The sequence below is a fragment of the Molossus molossus genome, unplaced genomic scaffold, assembly GCF_014108415.1.
Source record: "Molossus molossus isolate mMolMol1 unplaced genomic scaffold, mMolMol1.p scaffold_m16_p_19, whole genome shotgun sequence".
NCBI lineage: Eukaryota > Metazoa > Chordata > Mammalia > Chiroptera > Molossidae > Molossus > Molossus molossus.
Genome location: NW_023425354.1, coordinates 42,344,575 through 42,363,042, shown reverse-complemented (window position 1 = coordinate 42,363,042; position 18,468 = coordinate 42,344,575). Strand labels below are relative to the sequence as shown.

The 18,468-nt window shown below is 52.9% G+C and overlaps 2 protein-coding genes across 3 annotated transcripts in view; both read left to right on the top strand.

Moving 5' to 3' along the window:
• Nucleotides 1-360: 360 nt before the first annotated feature.
• SCARF1 (scavenger receptor class F member 1) lies at nt 361-10,476 on the top strand. Of its 2 annotated transcripts, none has more exons than XM_036268653.1 (11): nt 361-492; nt 813-874; nt 1,124-1,225; nt 2,101-2,626; nt 4,238-4,456; nt 4,843-4,971; nt 5,737-5,840; nt 6,288-6,408; nt 8,250-8,371; nt 8,454-8,600; nt 9,268-10,476. In XM_036268653.1, exons 1-11 carry the CDS (start codon nt 392-394, stop codon nt 10,119-10,121), a joined length of 2,487 nt encoding a protein of 828 aa, XP_036124546.1. In that variant the 5' UTR covers nt 361-391; the 3' UTR covers nt 10,122-10,476. The 2 variants fall into 2 exon arrangements, with proteins under 2 accessions (XP_036124546.1, XP_036124547.1); XM_036268654.1 differs by having other exon boundaries at nt 8,491-8,600; nt 9,268-9,505.
• A 4,851-nt stretch (nt 10,477-15,327) lies between these two features.
• Nucleotides 15,328-18,468, top strand: part of SLC43A2 (solute carrier family 43 member 2) — a 46,023-nt gene continuing 42,882 nt past the window's right edge. Inside the window, exons 1-2 of the mRNA XM_036268611.1 lie at nt 15,328-15,348; nt 16,216-16,413. Of these exons, the coding sequence (XP_036124504.1) occupies nt 16,254-16,413 (160 nt within the window). The 5' untranslated portion in view covers nt 15,328-15,348; nt 16,216-16,253. The remainder of the gene's footprint in view (nt 15,349-16,215; nt 16,414-18,468) is intronic.

The following is an 18,468-nucleotide window of genomic DNA, read 5'->3' as shown; positions in this document are numbered from 1 at the left end:
AGGGTGAAGGCTGATGCCTAACTGGGTGGAAAGGCTTCTCCCAGCTTGGGCCTTGCTGAGGAGTATGACCTAATGGAAAACTGGCTCCCCACCTCACCCCACCCTCTCACCCGTTCCCAGTACCCCAGGACTTAACAGCTTCACCTTCCTGCCCCCTCTCCCTTGAAACCAGCCCCCTAAGCCCTCACTCAGCGCTGGTGATGGCTGTCCCTTCTCTCATTTTCTGGTATTGTGATCTTTCCTGAACCATCTTCCCCACCCTCGCAGGGAGGTGCCTCGTGGCAGCCCGCCCCTGGGGCCTGGTTTCCTCAGGAAAAGCCCTAGGAGGAAACAGGGAGGGGGTTGGGAGCTGAGGGCCAGGCTAACTCCAACCCTCACTGCACTGGCTGCCATGGGGCTGAGGCTGCTGCTCCCTGTGCTGCTGCTCTGGACTCAGAGGACCCAGGGGTCTGAGCTGGACCCTAAAGGGCGGCATGTCTGTGTGGCCAAGAGGTGGATCTTATGGGAGTCTGATGGGTGGGGGCGGGGCGGGTTGAGCTGGTGTTGAAGCGTGGGTAGGGGGTGGGGGGAGTGAAGGGAGAGATCATGGGGCTGACGGAAGGGAGGCTTGGGACAGCCTGGAGGGTGGTGGATAATCAGGACAGGTGGTGGAAAGGCCGGGAAGGAGCAAGAAGGGGTTGTGGTCTGCGGGGCTGTGACTCTCAGCTAGGCCTGCCTGATGGGGCTGAGGCAGGCTCCCCCATCTCAGCCAGAGACAGTGATCCACCTTCGAAACCAGGCTGTTCCCCAGCTGACCCCTGTCTGCCCCACAGCCCCTCTGCTGAGCTCCAGTGCTGCCCGGGCTGGACGCAGAAAGATCGAGAATGTACCATTCGTGAGTAGCCAAGACCAATCCCCACCCTGCTGTGGGGCCCCTTCTTGACCCCTTTGCCCAGTGACCTTCCTACCCTCCTGGGGGGCCTGTTTCCCCTCCTGAGCCATGGAGCTAGGGTCCATCCTGTGACACACCCACACCCAGCCCTGAGGGGACAACTCTTGAGGGGGCAGGGAACCGGGAGCCAGTGAGTGGGCAGTGTCCCCTGGTGAAGTCCCAGGCCTTCTGACCTGAGTGGGTATTTTTCAGCCATCTGTGAGGGGCCCGATGCCTGCCGGGAAGATGAGGTGTGTGTGAAACCAGGCCTCTGTCGTTGCAAACCTGGATTCTTCGGAGCCCAGTGCAACTCCCGTGAGTCCTGAGTCTCCCTGGGGCAGGGGGAATGAAATTGTTGGGCAGAACTAGGAGGGCAGGGAGGCAAAGCAGGTAGGACTGTCATCTGGCAGGGCCAGAACCTCTCCAACCTTCACTGAGGAAATTGAGGCCCAGGGACAAGAAGTGACACTCCTGGGAGATGCTGAGTCATCTGGTGTTTGCCCACATCCACAAAGCCCTACACACAGTTTCAATTCTGGGCCCTTCACCTTCCTTCTCAACTCAGCAAAGATGCTGGCATTTCTTGTTCATTGCAAAATGGGTGCATTCTCAGTCTCCCCCACGTATAACCCCACGTATGTGTGGAGGGTGGAAGGAGAGCACCGGCCAGGCTGTCTGCCTTCTCTGGCAGAAAAGAAGGGCATGGGAAAGGGGTTGGTAGGCAAGATAGTCAGAGGGTAGCCTTCAGGAGTCAGGATGGAGAGGGGACACTGGGAGGAAATGAGGCTTTTCCTGTGACCCTGATAGGTAGCACCCAGGCCTGCCAGGCCCAGCTCATCTCCAGCCCAGTGGAGGAACCCGAATGAGAGGGAGTAGGGGGCATGAATGAAGCCCCCCCAACACATACACACTTCCGTGTGACTCTGGGCAAGCCCCTTCCCACCCGGGATCTGAAAGAGGGAGGCTGGATCACTGTTACGGGGTTTTGAAGTTCGGAGTCTGGGTCAGGAAATGAGCTTTGCCCCAGGAGGATATAATGCCAGATGTTCCAAGGGTCTGATCCTGGATCTTGGAGGATGGGCTTGGCACCCCTCTGTTGTGGAAGGGGGTCCACAGCCTGCATCCTTGCCAGGTCTGAGCCCCTGACCCCCTTCCATCTCTCCTTACCCCCTCCTTTCCCTGCCCTGCAGGCTGCCCGGGCCAGTACTGGGGCCCCGACTGCCGGGAGAGCTGCGCCTGCCACCCCCATGGCCAGTGTGAGCCCGACACTGGCGTGTGCCACTGCCAAGACGACCGCTGGGGCAGCCGCTGCGAGTTCAAGTGCACTTGCAGTCCCCATGGGCGTTGCGATCCGAAGACCGGCAAGTGCCACTGTGAGCCCGGTTGGTGGTCAACCACGTGCCACCACTCGTGCCAATGCAACCCGGTGGCGGCGCGCTGTGATCAAGCCACGGGCAACTGCCTGTGCAAGGCGGGCTGGTGGGGCCGCCGCTGCAGCTTCTCCTGCAATTGCCATGGCTCCCCGTGCCTGCAGGAGTCGGGCCGCTGTGCCTGCCAGCCGGGCTGGTGGGGCACCCAGTGCCAGCAGCGGTGCAAGTGCGTGCGCGGTCACTGCAGCGCGACCTCGGGCCAGTGCGCCTGCCCGCCTGGCTTCCGCGGTGCGCGCTGCGAGCTGCCCTGCCCCGCCGGCCGCTACGGGGCGCAGTGCAGCCACAGGTGAGGGAGGGGGGCAGGGTCGGGTGGGGCGGGCCCGGGGCGCCAGGGAGAAGCGGGAGAAAGGTAGGGGATGGGAGGGGGAGAAGGAATTAGACGGAGTGTGAAGGACAGGAGGTGAGGGCTCAGGGGGAAAGTTGTGTAGTGCTCTCCATAAAAATCTACACGAATGGGATGAAGACCCTCCGTGCCCTGTGGTCCCTCCTCCCACATCCCTTTCTTTTCGGTTACTGTTTTTTTTTTTTTTTTCCTTCCATTTTTTGTACAGATAGAGTGGGAGGGAGAGAGAGGAAGAGAGAGAGAGAGAGAAACATCGATGTGAAAGGGACACATCGAGGGGCTGCCACCCGCACGACCAACCAGGGCCGGGGACAAACTGCAACCGAGGTACATGCCCTTAGCGGAACCGAACCCGGGTCTCTCCGGACTGCAGGCCGATGCTCTAACCGCTGAGCCAAACTGGCCAGGGCTCGGTTACTGTTAAACAACAAAAAATACTAGTATAGCAAGCCACAGTTAGAAACAGGTAAAGAATGAGTCATGTGACAAAATGATTGCATGATCCCTCTGAGATTCAGTGACTTCAAACTTTGATACCTTTACATCCCACCTAACACACACACACACACACACACACACACACAAGTAAAAGCTTAACCAGGCAGCACATTTATCTTTACTACATATATGATATATAATATGTAATATGTAATATATATATATTACTGTAATGTTTATATATATATAATACTGTAATGTTTCCTGTTCTCTCTCTCTTTTTTGTTGTTGTTGCCGGTTGGGATCTGCTAAATTGATTTTATGAACTCCTCCCCTCACCCCACTAATGAGTCTGTCTAATCAAAGCATACGATCCCAGATAATTAAGTATCTGAGGGGGAAACTTCAAGTAACTGTTAGGGATCAATGAAAAATTAAGATAATATAAATCTGAATTGTAAAAGTGCTAAGAGAGTAGATCCTAAGAGTTCTCATCACAAGGAAATTTTTTTCTTTCTTTTTTTATATGAGATAATGGATATTAACTAAACTTCTTGTGGTAATCATTTCACAATTATGCAAGTTAAGTCATTATGCTGTACACCTTAAACAGACAGTGTTGTATCTCAGTTATATCTCAAGAAAATGGGGGGGGGGTTTCAAAGATAAAATAAACTTGAAATTATAGTGATAAAAACAGACATTAAAAGCTTTAATTTGTATTAATTTTCATGTTATGGGATAGGAGATGCACTCCTGAGGCCATCCCTGCCAGTCCTCAGGATAGCACGGGTGGAAGGGTGGAGGGGTGCTGGGCAGAGGGAGGCAAAGGTTGGGGTGGTAACTTGGCTGCTCTGGCTGGATTGGTAGCTCCTAGTGACCCTGGGGCCCAGGGAGGGATGAGTCCCGGAATGGGGGGTTAGAGGGAGAGGGCTGGAATCCTAGAGTCTGTAGAGATTATTTATCCAACCTCTTTGTAGTACATCATGGGGAAGCCAGGGCTCCAACCTGCCTGAATGACTTAGCTGGGACCTGGATGCTCTCCAGTGCCCCTGGAGGCCTGGGTGGCACTCCATCCATTTGCTGGGAGAGCTTCCCAGGAATTTCTCTTCCCAGATGTGGCCACTGCAAGCAGAATGAGCCGTGCTCTGCGGACACAGGCAGCTGTGAGTCTTGTGAGCCAGGCTGGAACGGGACCGAGTGCCAGCAGCCCTGCCCACCTGGCACCTACGGCGAGAGCTGCGGGCAGCAGTGCCCCCACTGCCAGCGTGGGGAGGCCTGTCAGCCAGACACGGGGCACTGTCAGAGCTGTGACCCTGGCTGGCTGGGGCCCAGGTAAGGGGCCAGCCTGCTCAGTGTGGGGTGCACCTTCCTTCAGGATCCTCACCCCAGCTGCTCCCTCTGGGATGGACGTCCCCTCCCCCAAACACATTCACACAACGCTCTGGGGCCTGCCCCCTGGCAAAGGCTGAGGGATGCTGATGAGGCCCTGGGCAGGGTTCTCTTCCAGCTCCCTGCCACTCAGACTTCTTGCTCTTCTCCTTTCAGGGAGCTCTAGTCTGTCACCTATTGGGTTTGGCCCCAGCTTCAACACCTGTCTGTACCTGAGCTTCATTGCTGAGGACCCACAGTTGGGTCTGAGTCCATGGGGAAAGATGGGTAGGGCCCCTTATGGGGGCCGGCCTGCCCTGTCCCCCATTCCAAGTCGTGCCTCACCTCAGGTGTGAAGACCCCTGCCCAAGTGGCACCTTTGGGGAAGGCTGTGGCTCAACCTGCCCCACCTGTGTTCAGGGGACTTGTGATGCTGTGACTGGGGAATGTGTCTGCAACGCTGGCTACTGGGGACCCAGGTGAGGACTGGGGCCCTGGCAGAAAGGTAGGGGCCTAGGTCAGGCCTCTATTCAACCTGTTTCCTTAACTTCCCTTCCTGGGATTCTCCCCATATACCCACCCAGCTTCCTCATAACTGAGAAGTTCTTCCCGCTGTGAGCTCCGCATCTCCCACAGGAGGGTCAGAGTAATGCTTAGTGCAAAAGGCCTGGCTCCCTACCTAGATGGGGATTGTTTAGGGGTAGGGCCCCAAGCCCCACTGTTGTTTCCCTAAGGTCTTCAGGTAGTGAAACATAATCCATGGCAATGTCTCCAGTCTCAGGTTCTCCACCTCCGGGACAGAATCTAGTATAATATGGAAGAGGCCTCATTTTATAGAGGAGAGAACCAAGGCCCGGAGAGTTAGGGGCAGGACTGGACCTGGCTGACTTCCAGACCCTGAGGAAGTTGGCATTTCGCTTAGTTCATGTTAGTGCTGGGTGGGTAAGGGGTGAGGATCACGAGAGGTGGATCTGCCGAGGGTTACGCCTGGGGCTGGGGACCAAAGGACAGCTTGTGGGTAGTCCCCCTGGAAGATGGGCTTAGGGGCTGAGGTATTCTCCCAAGTGCTACCAGGGGTACTGAAAATGTGGTTCAGGAGCAGGAGAGGTCTGCCCAGGCATCACCCAGGGGAGTCTGAATGGCAGGGGTGGGAAGCAGTGCCCAGAAATCTACCTTCCCCTACCCTGCCCTCCTCCATCCCTTCTCACCCAGCCTTTAACCTGTCTCTCCTTGTCACCCCACAGCTGCAACACCTCATGCCCATCTGGCTTCCATGGAAACAACTGCTCTGTTCCCTGTGAATGCCCAGAGGGACCCTGCCACCCTGTCTCTGGGGACTGCCAGCTGGGTAAGGTAGAAAGGAGGGTACAGGGGACAGTAACAAGGGAAAAACTGGCCCTTTACTTGGGCTCCAGAAGCTCATCATTTGCCAGGGAGGCTGCGCCCGCTTCAGAGACATTTCCTATGCCTGGAGTCTGTATGGATGCTTTGGGGTCCCCTGAGAAACTAGGCTAGTAGCCAGGAAATGAGCAGGTAGGGATGGACACTGGGGTGTGCATCAGGCATGAGAAGTAGGGGCAAGGGCTTGTGGAACAGACCGTGGACCTTCAGAAGGGGACAGACCAGCTTGGCAGCTGCCTGGAGGAGGGGGCCTTCGGCCTGAGCCAAGTCTACGTCTCCCAGAAGAGACACCCACAGGTGGAAGACTTTGGGGAGAAAGCAACTCAGCTGGAGATGAGATGTGGATGGGAGATGGGCAAGCCCTGAATGTCTGACCGTTGCTCACTCCCCATAGGGTCTCACAGTCAGGATGCTGCCCTCATTGCTGGCATCCTTGTGCCTCTGCTGCTGCTCCTCTTGGGCATTGCCTGCTGTGTCTGCTGCTGTTGGGCCTCCCGGCTGGACCCCAAGGACAGGTAAACACTGGCTTTCCATTTAGGGGCGGGGCAGGGCTGGTCTTGTCACACCGTTAGGTCAGAATTGATGGGGTAGCTGGCAGTGGCCATGGCCTGGAGACATCAGGTCAGCCGCTTGCCTTCTTCAGAAGCCGTCAGTAGGAGTCACATGAGCAGGGTGGCCAGGCTAGTGAAACCCAAACCCCCTGCAGGAGGCTGAGGGTGCACTAACAGGGACCGGAGACGGGGGTGGATAGGCTGAAGCAGCAGGGCAGCTCTGGGCTGGGAGCGGAAGAGACCAGGCTTCACAGCCCCCAGAAAGGAGAGTGACATACAAGTCTGAGCAGTAGTTTGGCAGAGAATGTGGCTTTCCCAGAAAAGAACAAGGGTTTGCCTGGCCAGTGTGGCTCAGTTGTGGGAGTGTCAGCCTGTACACCGAAAAGTTGCTGGTTCAGTTTCCAGTCAGTGCACATACCCAGGTTGTGGGTTCAATCCCCAGTTGGGGTGCAAATGGGAGGCAACCAATCTATGTATGTCTCTCCCATCGATGTTTCTCTCTCTCTCTCGCCCCCTCTCCCTTCCTCTCTCTCTAAAATCAATAATAACAATAAAAAAATATCCTTGGGTGAGGACTGAAAAAAAAGAAGAGGAAGGCCTGCTAGAGACCATTGCTTCCAAAGAGCTTTGTTCCTTTACAAAATCTCTTCACAGTTCTCTGCTCTTTGGAGACTCACCGCAGTATGGAGGTTTGCAGCAGGGAATGTGGGGGCAGGAGGGTTAACAGGACAGAGGACACTGACCAGGTGACTCGGCTGGTCACTGGCACACGCAAAGCCTGGGCCCTGTTTTCTGGACTCTTTGTCCAGTGCTCTCTTACATTTCGCACATTAATCCTCAAGTACACCACCCTTTGTGATGGGGGACATTCACAGATGAGCAGACCCAGTAGCCTGTCCCCGGGGCCTTGAGCCTGGGGTGGGGAAGAAGCCCCTCACACGAGGACCAGGACATGTGCAAAGGCTGTCAGAGGAGTGGTAAGGAATGAAGCAGCCATTTACAGTGTGGGGGTGGGGCCAAGGGCAGGCTTTCTGGAGGTGCTGTCACTTCCAGAAAGCCAGGTGAGCTAGGACTCAGCTAGGATGACGATAGCATATAGCTAGCTGCATTTTGGGGAACGCCGCCTGGTGTTGTGTGGGGTCCTATAAAAGGGTCTGACAACCCTGGCCAGTTTGGCTCCGCGGTTAGAGCGTCAGCCTGAGGATCTTGAAGGGTCATAGGTTCTATTCCCAGTCAAGGGCATGTACTTGGGTTGTAGGTTCAATACCTGACCCTGGTCAGGGTTGTGCTGAAAGCAACCAGTCAATGTGTCTCTCTCACATCGATGCTTCTCTCTCTCTCTCTCTCTCTCTCTCTCTCTTTCTCTCTCTCTCTCTCTCCCCCCCCTTCCTCCCTCCCTTCTACTCTATCTAAAAAATCAATGGAAAAATATCTTTGGGTGAGGCTTAACAAAAAAATAAGTGAATTGAAAATAAATCAATAAATAAAGCTCTGATAGATTGTAGTTGTCCACATTTTACAGATAAAGCAACTGAGGCCCCAAAAGAGGTAAAGTTTGAGCGGAGCTGCTACCCTAGGTCTATCTGTTTGGGGCCTGCTGCGCTCTGTGGCAGGTCCAAATCTCAGGCTCAATGGTTTGGACTTTACTCTGTGGTCATCAGGAGCCATTGAAGTAGACACACCTCCTCTGTCACCCTTCCTCCCTGCCACTAACCCGGGACCAGGATGGTCCTGGCCCTTTTCTCCCGCTACCACCCTGCCCCAACCAGGGGTCTCCCACACTGACCACCCTCCTATGCCCTCAGGCCCATGAGAGATGGAGCGGCTGTGTCCAGGATGAAGCTCCAGGTCTGGGAGGCACTGACCAGCCTGGGCTCCGCACTACCCTGCAGTTCCCTCAGCAGCTACAAGCTTCCCTGGGTGACAGGTAGGTGGGCACTGAAGGTCGGGGGCTGGGCTGGGTCAAGGCTTCCCATTCGGCTCTGCGCCTGACCTGGAGTCCCCTGCAGTCTCCCACCACGACCCGGAGATCCCCTTCAACCACAGCTTCATTGAGCCACCCTCTGCTGGCTGGGCCTCGGACGACTCTTTCTCTTCTGATTCCGAGTCTGGAGAGGAGGACGAGGGTTCTACCTACTGTGTGCCGTCCCAAGAAGGTAGGCCCCCAACAGCCCACTGGGGTGTCCTGCTTAATGACTGGGAATCCTTCTGATCCCTTTGTCCTACAGATATAAGCATTCCCTATGTTGTACTACTTCTATAGAGTATACAGACTTTTATCGTGGTATATAAAATGGAGACAAGATAGGTTCCCGTCTTTACTAAGCTTTTAGTCTGGTGGCTAGTAATCAGACATTTGCAGGACAGAGCGATAAGTGCTTTGATGGGGGATGTACAAGACGGGGCTATAATTTAGCCATGTCAGGGGAGACTGGGGTCAGGGAAGATGTCTCGGTGTTAGTGATATTGGAGTTGAGTCTAGCAGAATCAGGAGTTAGCCAAGTGAAAGTTAGGAGAGGTGGGAATGGTGTTTCAGGAAGAGGGATCAGTGTACACGAAGGCTCAGAGGTGAGAGGGACATGACTGTGGCATTGAAGAGTTTTTGCTTAGTTAGAGGGTAGTATTGGGTCAAAGTAAGCAGGGAGGTAACAAGAGTATAGAATTAGTAGTGTCTATTGGATAGGCCCTGTTCCTGCCTCTTTGCGTCCTTACCCTCTACCTTGCCCTGTTTTGAGGCCTCCCAAAAGATGCTGACCTGGGTAGACAGGATGGGTTGGGGTGGTCAGCTCAGCTTTGGCCAAGTTCTTCTGTCTCTTCTGCCAGGGAGGGTCCCTGTGGCCCAAGTGGAGTTGCCAGAGGCCAGCCTGGTTGGAGGTCCCTTCCCTTCCCCTGAGGATGCCTCCACACCATTCGCCATCCCACGCACTTCCAGCCTAGCACGGGCCAAGCGACCATCGGTCTCCTTTGCTGAAGGCACCAAGTTTGCACCGCAGAGTTGCCAAAGCTCAGGGGAGCTGTCCAGCCCACCCCGAAAGCCCAAACGACTTTCCCGAGGGGCCCAGCCAGGTCCTGAAAGCCAGGAGGCTGAGGAGTCCACAGGCCCTGAGCAAGAAAAGGACATGGCTCCTCCTGGGGCACCCAGCCCCAGGGATTCAGCCATTGGCCATCGCCAGCTCCCCCCTGGAGGCCAGACAGTGGCTGAGCGTGTGGAAGCCATTGAAGCCAGTGTTCAGGAGAGCTCAGGCTCTGTTATCACAATCTACATGCTGGCAGGGACACCCCGGAAACCTGAGGGTTCAGTCCAGTCTGTACTCCGCCGTTTTAGTAAGTTCCAGAAAGGCCAGGCAGAGCACAAGGTCAAGAGTGCCATCCCCAAACCTCCACGTCAGTCACTGAGTCGGAACAAGGGCAACCCCCAGCTGGCCTCTGGCTCTTCCAGGCAGAGCCCTGGCTCAGCCCCGAGTGAGGAGCTCACTGGGGCCTTGCAGACGGCAGGGACTGGGCCAGAGGAAGTGGCCAGGGGGATGAGGGATGGCACCAAGAGCTCAGGGAGGGTCCAGGAGCTGGCCCCCAGTGGCCCCCCAGAACAGGATCCCCAGAAGCTGGCTGATGAGGAATGGCTGGAGGAGCCCCAGTATGAGAATTTTACACCCATCTCTGGGCCACCACAGCCTTGAGGACCATGAATTGGGGTGTGGGAAGACTATGGATGGGGTTAGTCATCACACTGCCCTTGCATCACACTGTGTTTTGTGCAGGGCCAGGAAAGATCTACCAGAATCTCTGCCCTTCCATGGGGAATCGTCTGAGATAGGGGCCAGATGGCTTTGGGCCCTGGCAGTGTTCCAGGGATGGTCTGGAAGGCCTGGGCAGCGACCCCATGGGATGGGTTCAGGAAGGGGAATGAGATGGCTGTAGGGACTTTTTCTCTGTTGTCCTGGATTCTGTTTACCCCAAAAGGCTATTTTTTCTTTCATTTGAAAAAATTTGGTTTTTTTTGAAATGGGAAACAACCTAAATGTTTGATGATAAAAGACTGTTTAAAATTATTATTTTTAGCCCTGGCCGGTTTGGCTCAGTGATTAGAGCATCAGCCTGCGGTCCAGAGACACCCAGGTTCAGATCCCGCTAAGGGTGCCTACCTCGGTTGCAGTTTGTCCCCGGCCCTGGTTGGTCGTGTGGGTGGCAGCCCCTCGATGTGTCCCTTTCACGTCAATGTTTCTCTCTCTCTCTCTTTCTTCTTCTCTCTCCCTCCTACTCTATCTGAACAAAAAATGGAAAAATGTCCTCAGGTGAGGATAAAATATATATATGTGTGTGTGTGTGTATACACACACACACACACACACACACACATACATATATATATATATATTTTAAATGACAGGTTCCTAAACAACCACAAAAAATGATGTTGTGTAAGAATACCCAATATGAGAGAGATGGGAGCATGTTCATGCTATATTGTTAAGTATAAAACTAAGTTTCCTTTTTATAAATTTCATTTCTTTTTGCTTCAGGATACATGTTTAGAATTCTTTAGTTTGTGTATATCTTGTGATTGTTTTACAAACATTTGTGTGTGCATAAAGATTCGAGGGAAAGGCATCAAATAGCATTTTTCTCTGGGAGATGAGATTGATATCTTATTTTTATTATATTTTTTAACATAAAAAAAAAAAAGATTTTAGAGAGAGAAAGGGAGGGAGAGAGAAACATCAGTGTGAGAGTGAAACATTGATTGGTTGCCTCCTACATGGTGCCCTGACAGGGAATTGAACCTGCCACCTTTTGGTGCATGGGAAGACTCTCCAACCAACTGAGCCACACTGGTCAGGGCTTATTTTCTTTTTAAACTTTTATATAATTTGCAAATTTTCTACCATGAACATTCTTTTTACTTTTCTCACTAGATTGAATTAAAAACAAAAAAGCAATGTTCTTTGTTAAAAATAAATAGAACTAACATTACAGACATGTATGAAGTAAAAATGATATTTCCCTTCTCCCCAGAGGAGTCTGGGGGACCAGAGAGGGGCCAGATTTACTTTCCACTGAATGCCTTTTGGTCTTGTTCTGAATCTTTCCTCACATACTTGTATTACCTAGTCAGGAAATAAGGAGCAGCTTCCCCTCCTATCCCAGTGCTCAAAGAATCTCATGAACAGTTTAGATGCTTCCTTTCAAATGTTTTTCTGTGCACATAAAAACAAAAGAGCATACTGTTCTGCAATCTGCTCTTTTACTTATATCCTGGGTATCTTTTGGTGTCAGTAAATACAAAACTACCCCTTTTTATAAAAAATGGCTACATGGGATTCCATCATGTGGAAAAACACAGATTACTTAAACGATGCCCTACCACTGGGGATTTGGGTTGTTTCTAATGGTGTGATATACAATAAATGTTGTAGTGTACAACTTTGTCCATATTTCTTTTCATATTTGTGAAAGTTTTTCTGTAGAACAGATTCCTGGGAGTGGAATGGCTGGGTTATGGAGTAAGAACATTAAACACGTGTCTACTTCAAATTGCCCTCCAAAAAAGTGGTATGGTTTTGTATTCTCACAAATTATGGCAGTATCTATTTTCTCACACCCAATCTGATCAATTTAAAATGGTATCTTGCCCTGGCCAGTTTGGCTTAGAGGTTAGAGCATTGGCCCTTGGACCAATGAATCTTGGGTTTGATTCCAGTCAAGGGCACGTACCTCGGTTGTGGTTCATCCCCAGCCCTGGTTGGGTCATGCGAGAGGCAACCAGTCGATGTGTCTCTCTCAGATTGATGTTTCTCTCTCTCTTTCTCTCCCTTTCTTCCACTCTATCTGATGATAAATAGAAAAATTTAATAAATAAATAAAAACTTTTTTTAAGTTTAAAAATTTGATCAGATAAACATTTTTTATTTTTAAAATGTTTTTATTGATTTCTAGAAAGAGAGGGAGAGACAGAAACATGGATGAGAGAAACATCTGGTTCACTGCCTCCTGCACGCCCCCTATTGGGGATTGAATGGAGCCTGCAACCCAGGCATGTGCCCCGACTGGGAATGGAACCAGTGACCTCTTGTTTCATGGGTTGGCACTTGACCACTGAGCAGGACTATTTTGCTTTTTAATCATTAAAAAAGAAAAGGTATGCGCTGGCCGGTTTGGCTCAGCAGTTAGATCGTCGGCCCGCGGACCAGTGAGTCGCGGGTTCGATTCTGGTCAAGGGTATGTACCTTGGTTGCAGTTGGTCCCCAGCTCTGGATGGGATCATGTGGGAGGCAACCAGCCAATGTGTCCCTCTCATGTGGATGTTTCTCTTGCCCTCCCTCCCTCTCTATCTGGAGATAAATAGAAAAATATCCTTGGGTGAAGATGAAAAAAAAGTGGTATCATTAAAATCTGAATTTTAATGAGTATTCTAAGATTGAGATTCTGTCTAACTCTTTAATAGTCTTTGTATTTTTCCTATAGATTATCTGGTTATTTTCTTTCCCCAATTTTCATTTGAGGTATTCATCTTTTTCTCATTGATTTATATATTTCAAGGATATTTATATATTTCAAGATATATAACGCAATCAGTAAAAAAAGATAATGGAAAGTATTGCTGGGAGTGGTTAGGGAAGAACTGCTGAAGGAACTGTCCAAAAAGGGATGCTGAGGTTCAGAAAGGTGAGAGAACAGCATGTGCAAGAACCACAAACAATTCCGTATTATTGGAGTTTCTAGGACCAGGCAGGTCAGCTTCCAGGGGGAGAAAGAGACTGGTGGAGAGGAAGGAGCCTGTGTGGGTCAGGTTGGAAAACTTGAACTTTATCCTGAAGGACAAATGGTAAAGAGTTTCTGACTTGCCCTGGCCTGTTTGGCTCAGCGGTTAGAGCATGGCCTATGGACCAGAGAGTCCCAGGTTCCCTCTGCTAAGGGCACAGACCTCGGTTGCAGTTTGACCCCGCCCCTGTTGGGGTCGTGTGGGTGGCAACCGGTTGATGTGTCTCTCTCACATTGATGTTTCTCTCTCTCTCTCTTCCCCCCTCTCTCCCTCCTGCTCTGTCTCTCTCACATTGATGTTTTTCTCTCTCTCTCTTCCCCCCTCTCTCCCTCCTGCTCTATCTGAAGATAAGTGCCAAAATTGTCCTCGAGTGAGGATTAAAAAAAAAAGTTTCTGACTAATTTTAGCAGACGTCAGATTTACATTTTCCATAGCTCAATGGGATGGGGCGGGGTGCAGAGACGGATTTCAGGGGCAGAGATCTGAGGCTGGTTGAAACAGTTGGAGTCCTAGGAATACAGACAGGAAAATTAGGAAATGCGGCTGTAATGGTGGGCTGGGGTGGGGAGAAGAGGGAAAATAACAGCTGGTGTTGAAAGGGTGGTTCATGGTCTCTAACTTCAGTAGATAGTGGTGCTATTATCTGAGAAAGAATGGGAGGAACAGTTTTGGAGGGAAAAGTAAATTATTTTAGAGATGTGTTTGAAACAGTTTAGAAATGTGTATGGGAACAGCTGCCTGGAGACGGCCCTCATGTAGGTGATCCTAAGAGGATAGAGGGAGGGGCTGAAGTTTAAGTGGCAGTCGCAGTCTTGTAAGTGGGTGAAATTCTGCATTGTGGGATAGATAACCAGCAAGGATCCCCCAAGCCGACAGCTGCAGGCGCGGCGGGTTCACGGGCGGCAGGCGGCGCTCTCGGACTGGGGGACATGAACAGAAAGCTGCTGGGGCTCCCACAGCCCTGGGATAAACCAGTTGGAAGAGCGTGCTGGAAGACCAAGCTGAATATGGAGAAGACCGAGAGTCCTCTGAGGTCAGGCTAGTGCCTCGGATCAGAGATACGAAGCCGGGCAGCGGAACCTCCGGAGCCTGGGCTCCGTACTCCTGCCCCGGCAGTTCTTCCAGGCAGGTCCAGCTCGCTTACCAGACTGAGAGCTGGGGCCCTCCCGACTCCACGCATTCTCCCAGAGGCTTGACTTGTCTTTGCAGCGTGGCGCTGCCCACCAAGTCACCCTGAAGAGGGCCCCCTGAGGGAGACGTCCGGGAATGGGGTGAAAATGGAGCAGGACAGTGGGTATGGGATGGTGAACTTGGGCACAGTTCCTGAGGGGGCCAAAGGGAGTGGGTCAGAGTCTGGATGGGGCAACAGGAGAGACACCGTGCTAGGGGAGACACCATGCTAGGGCACAGACAAGCCCCAAACTCCCACCTGGGGATCCCCGAGGGACACCTTCCAGGGACCAGGCAGATGGCACCCAGGAGCTGGGTCGGTGAATTAGGAGGGAAGGGAAGAGGCAAACAGGGGTTGGGAGATCCGGAATGGGTACACATTGCCGGGATGGGGGGACACTGGGAGCAGGTGAGTGAGGAACCAGAATGGCAGGGTTGCGTGGGGAGGAGGCAGTGGGGGCGGCCGGAGTGGAACGACCCAGGGAGCCAGAGCATCGAGGCGTCGTGCTCAGGGCAGAGTTCGGGAAGCTGGGGACTCTGTAGCCGGCCGGAGGAGAGCGGAGTTCAGAAGCCGAGCAGGTGCGCGAGGGGGACGGGAGTGCAGCTGGGGAAGTCTGGGGTCGCCTGTAGGCCGGGCCCGATTTCGGGTGGGGCTCCGGAGAGGCGATAGGACAACACCTCCAGGGGTTTCCAGCCCCGCTGTGGCTCCACTTTGAGGTGGCAGAGCGGAGGGTCGGCCCACCCCTACCCCCGGCACCCCCAGTTTTCTTGTTTGTCTCCCAGTCCGGCCGGAACCGGCTTCTGCTCGCCGCCGGGCGGGCGGGTGCCTGCTGATTGGCCGACGCCTGTTTCCAGCCCCACTCAGCCAATCAGCGTGCAGCAGTGTTTTCATCTTGGGGTCCTAATAAAAGGGCTGGAATAAAAGGGGACAGAAAAGGCGCCGGCCGGGCCCGACACACATCAGTAGGAGCCGGGTGAGCTGGGTCCTGGGAATCTGGGCCTCGGGGGAGGGTGCTGGGGACCGAAGGCTCATGAGTTGGGGTGTAAGGAAAAGATGTGTGAATATGAGAGGAAAGAGATTAGATGGATAAGGAGCCGCCAGAAGACATGACGAATTTAGAAAGAGCAAGGAAACCGAGGGACGTTGATCCGTTTCCATCGAAACGGGCAAATTACTGGGGACACAGCCCAGGATGGGGGTAGCGCAGGTGGCTCGCGCCGCCGGTTTGAACCGGCTTCGCCTCTCCCATGCGGGGTTCGCGTGGCAGCAGCGCCTAGCGACCTAGAGAACGGCCAATGGTGCGGCAGTTCCTGTGCCGTCAGGCCAATCAGCGAGCCGTGGGCGGACCGTGCCGGCCGTGCGCTGATCTTCTGGTTGAAGGAACCAGCTCTGGGGTAGGGTCTCCATTGCGGGCGGGAGGGCGCCTGTCAGGGTACGAGGGAGTGGCCGGTCTCAGGTACGCCCCTGCCCAGGTGTCCGGACCTCAGGCTGCCATCCCCGAAGACCCCCCAAGCTATGTCAATCATTCTGGGAGCCAGGACTAAGTCCATATCCCTAAGAAGGTGTTAGTCCCTTCCTGCTAGCATACCTCAGTTTACCTCTGAGCAAGCAGAGGAGAGGTCTCCCTGCCTGGCCCGAGCGGTTCTCCCGTCGCCGAGGGCAGCCGTACAAGTCAGCCGCGGTGGGTGGCCCAGGTCCCGGGCAAGGCTGGGGCTTCCTTCGCTGCGCGCACCTGCTCTCCAGGCCGCCGGGGGCTGACAAGCTCCGCGCTGCTACAGCGGCCGAGCTTGGCCGCACCGACTGGTCAGGACCCCGCGCTGACCCCGAGGTCTGTGCGCAGGTGGCTGCAGAGCCGGAGCCGGGCCACCTCGCCGCGTCATGGCGCCCACCCTGGCCACTGCTCATCGGCGCCGCTGGTGGATGGCCTGCACCGCGGTGTTGGAAAACCTCCTCTTCTCGGCAGTCCTCCTGGGCTGGGGCTCGCTGCTCATCATGCTCAAGTCGGAGGGCTTTTACTCCTACCTGTGTACTGAGCCAGGTGAGACGGGCGCATCGTACTTGGTGCGGGCGGTTCCTGGGGTGGGGGCTTTTGGATACGGTGAAATGGCGGAACAGCCAAGCCAGCAATACTACCTCCCTGCGCAGCGCCTCCCAGTTAGCAAAAGGCTTGTTTGATCTTCACTCAGATCTGCGGGGTACATATCATTGTCCCAGTTTTGTGGATTTAGAGACTGAGGCTCAGACAGATCTTTTGACTTGTCCAAGGCCACACAGCTGAGGACTGCAATAGATCCAGAACCCTTGAGTCCAGGGTGTTCTTTCCACCATCTGGGAACGTGGCTGGACACCTCTCCTCCCAGGGCCTAGCACATCACTTGTCTTGCATTAAGCATGTCACTCCCAGACTGTAGAAAAAGGAACTCCTGATTCAGTGGTTGGGGTGTAACAAGAGAGACAGGAAGTGGCTTGGCCTCCACCCCATGGAAGGTTCATCTAGAATCTAGATGTTTTTTAATCAGATCATTAGGGAGTCTCTTAAGGGCTTCTCAGATACAATTTCTTGTCTGTATTTGCTGCTTTGTGATTTTCCAACGGACATTGCCTCCCACAGAGAACATCTCAGTGGCCTGCTACCTATATGGGGTGGGGTTGGGGACCAAGAGGGGTATTTATAGAAATGACACCAGATCTCTCCTTACCTTTGCCACACCATTGGTTTTGCTGAATGCGGACTGACGATGCTGGTCTACAGGAAATCTAACCCCCATTTCTACCTTCATACTACCCAACCCCATTGGAAGGTCCTAATTGTTGTACATCAATAGGTTCAGCCCAACAGTGGAACTCTGGTGGCTCCCAACTTTTACCTTCCTTCTTCCTTCCCAGGCAGTCTTGATAGGAAACATTTCCCTCTGCCCTCTGGCTGTCTCCAACAGTTCAACCTAGTAGTTGAACTCACTCATGCTTTTCCCTAGTGCCTTTAAAGCCAGCCCCTGCCTGAGTCCCTTTAGACTCAGGAAGGTTCTCAACCTTCCTAATGCCACGACCCTTTAATACAGTTCCTCGTGTTGCAGTGACCCCCAACCATAAAATTATTTTCGTTGCTACTTCATAACTGTAATTTGCTACTGTTATGTCTTAGGTGACCCCTGTGAAAGGGTTGTTCGACCCCCAAAGGGGTTGTGACCCACAGTTTGAGAACCGGTGCTTTAGAGGGAGATAGCCCATGCTTGACCCCCTGATCACACCACCAGCATACTTTTTGGGGGAAGAAAAAGTTTTGAACCAGTTCATGCTGCCTATAATCCCATGTAGAGTCCTCCCTGCTTTTCTTCTCTGATCCTCCCAGGATATTCCTGAGTGCTCCAGCCTCTAGGAGAGCCTAGTTCTGAGGTTAAGGGCAGGAGAAAGGGAGGGGATCTACAGGCTCCTGGGAGAGGCCAGAGAGTTTATCATTTAGAACCTTTAGCCTTTAGCCACTCAGAAATATTTCCTGATAGCCTAAGGGTTCTTGGCAGAGTTTTCCCCAGGTCAGCAAGAAATCTTGGGAGATGGGAAAGTCACTCAGACCTTGTTCCTTACACAAGCTTTCTATTTTGCCCAAGAAATGTTAGATTAATGACTCTGGAAGGAACAGGTTGGAGTATTTGGCTCCTCCTCTCCCTCCCTCTCTCCTCCCTTTTAGATCATGACTCTTCCTGCCTGCTTCTCTGGGCTCTCTCAGACTAAACAGAAAGTTTTTTCTTTCTTTTTTTTTTTTATTTCTCACCCAAGGATATTTTTCTGTTTCTTGTCAGATAGAGTGGGAGGGAGAGAGAGAGAGAGACAGAGAGAGAGAGAGAGAGACAGAGAGAAACATCAACGTGATAGAGCAACATGAACTGGTTGCCTCCCGCAGGACCCGACCAGGGCCAGGGACGAACTGCAGCCGAGGTTCATGCCCTTGACCGGAATCGAACCCGGTCCATAGGCCGACGCTCTAATAACCACTGAGCCCAACCAGCCAGGGCACCACACAGAAAGTTTTAAAAACAGAAGGAAACATTGTCACCCCCAGATGAAGCTTTTAGCATCTTATCCACACTAGAGTACT

Bases quoted from the DNA above. Each gene is read 5' to 3' on its own strand.
- SCARF1 (XM_036268653.1), top strand. From the start codon at position 392: ATGGGGCTGAGGCTGCTGCTCCCTGTGCTGCTGCTCTGGACTCAGAGG. The intron at 5,841-6,287 runs GTAAGGTAGAAA...CACTCCCCATAG, and splicing joins CTCTGGGGACTGCCAGCTGG to GGTCTCACAGTCAGGATGCT. The intron at 8,601-9,267 runs GTAGGCCCCCAA...CTCTTCTGCCAG, and splicing joins CTGTGTGCCGTCCCAAGAAG to GGAGGGTCCCTGTGGCCCAA.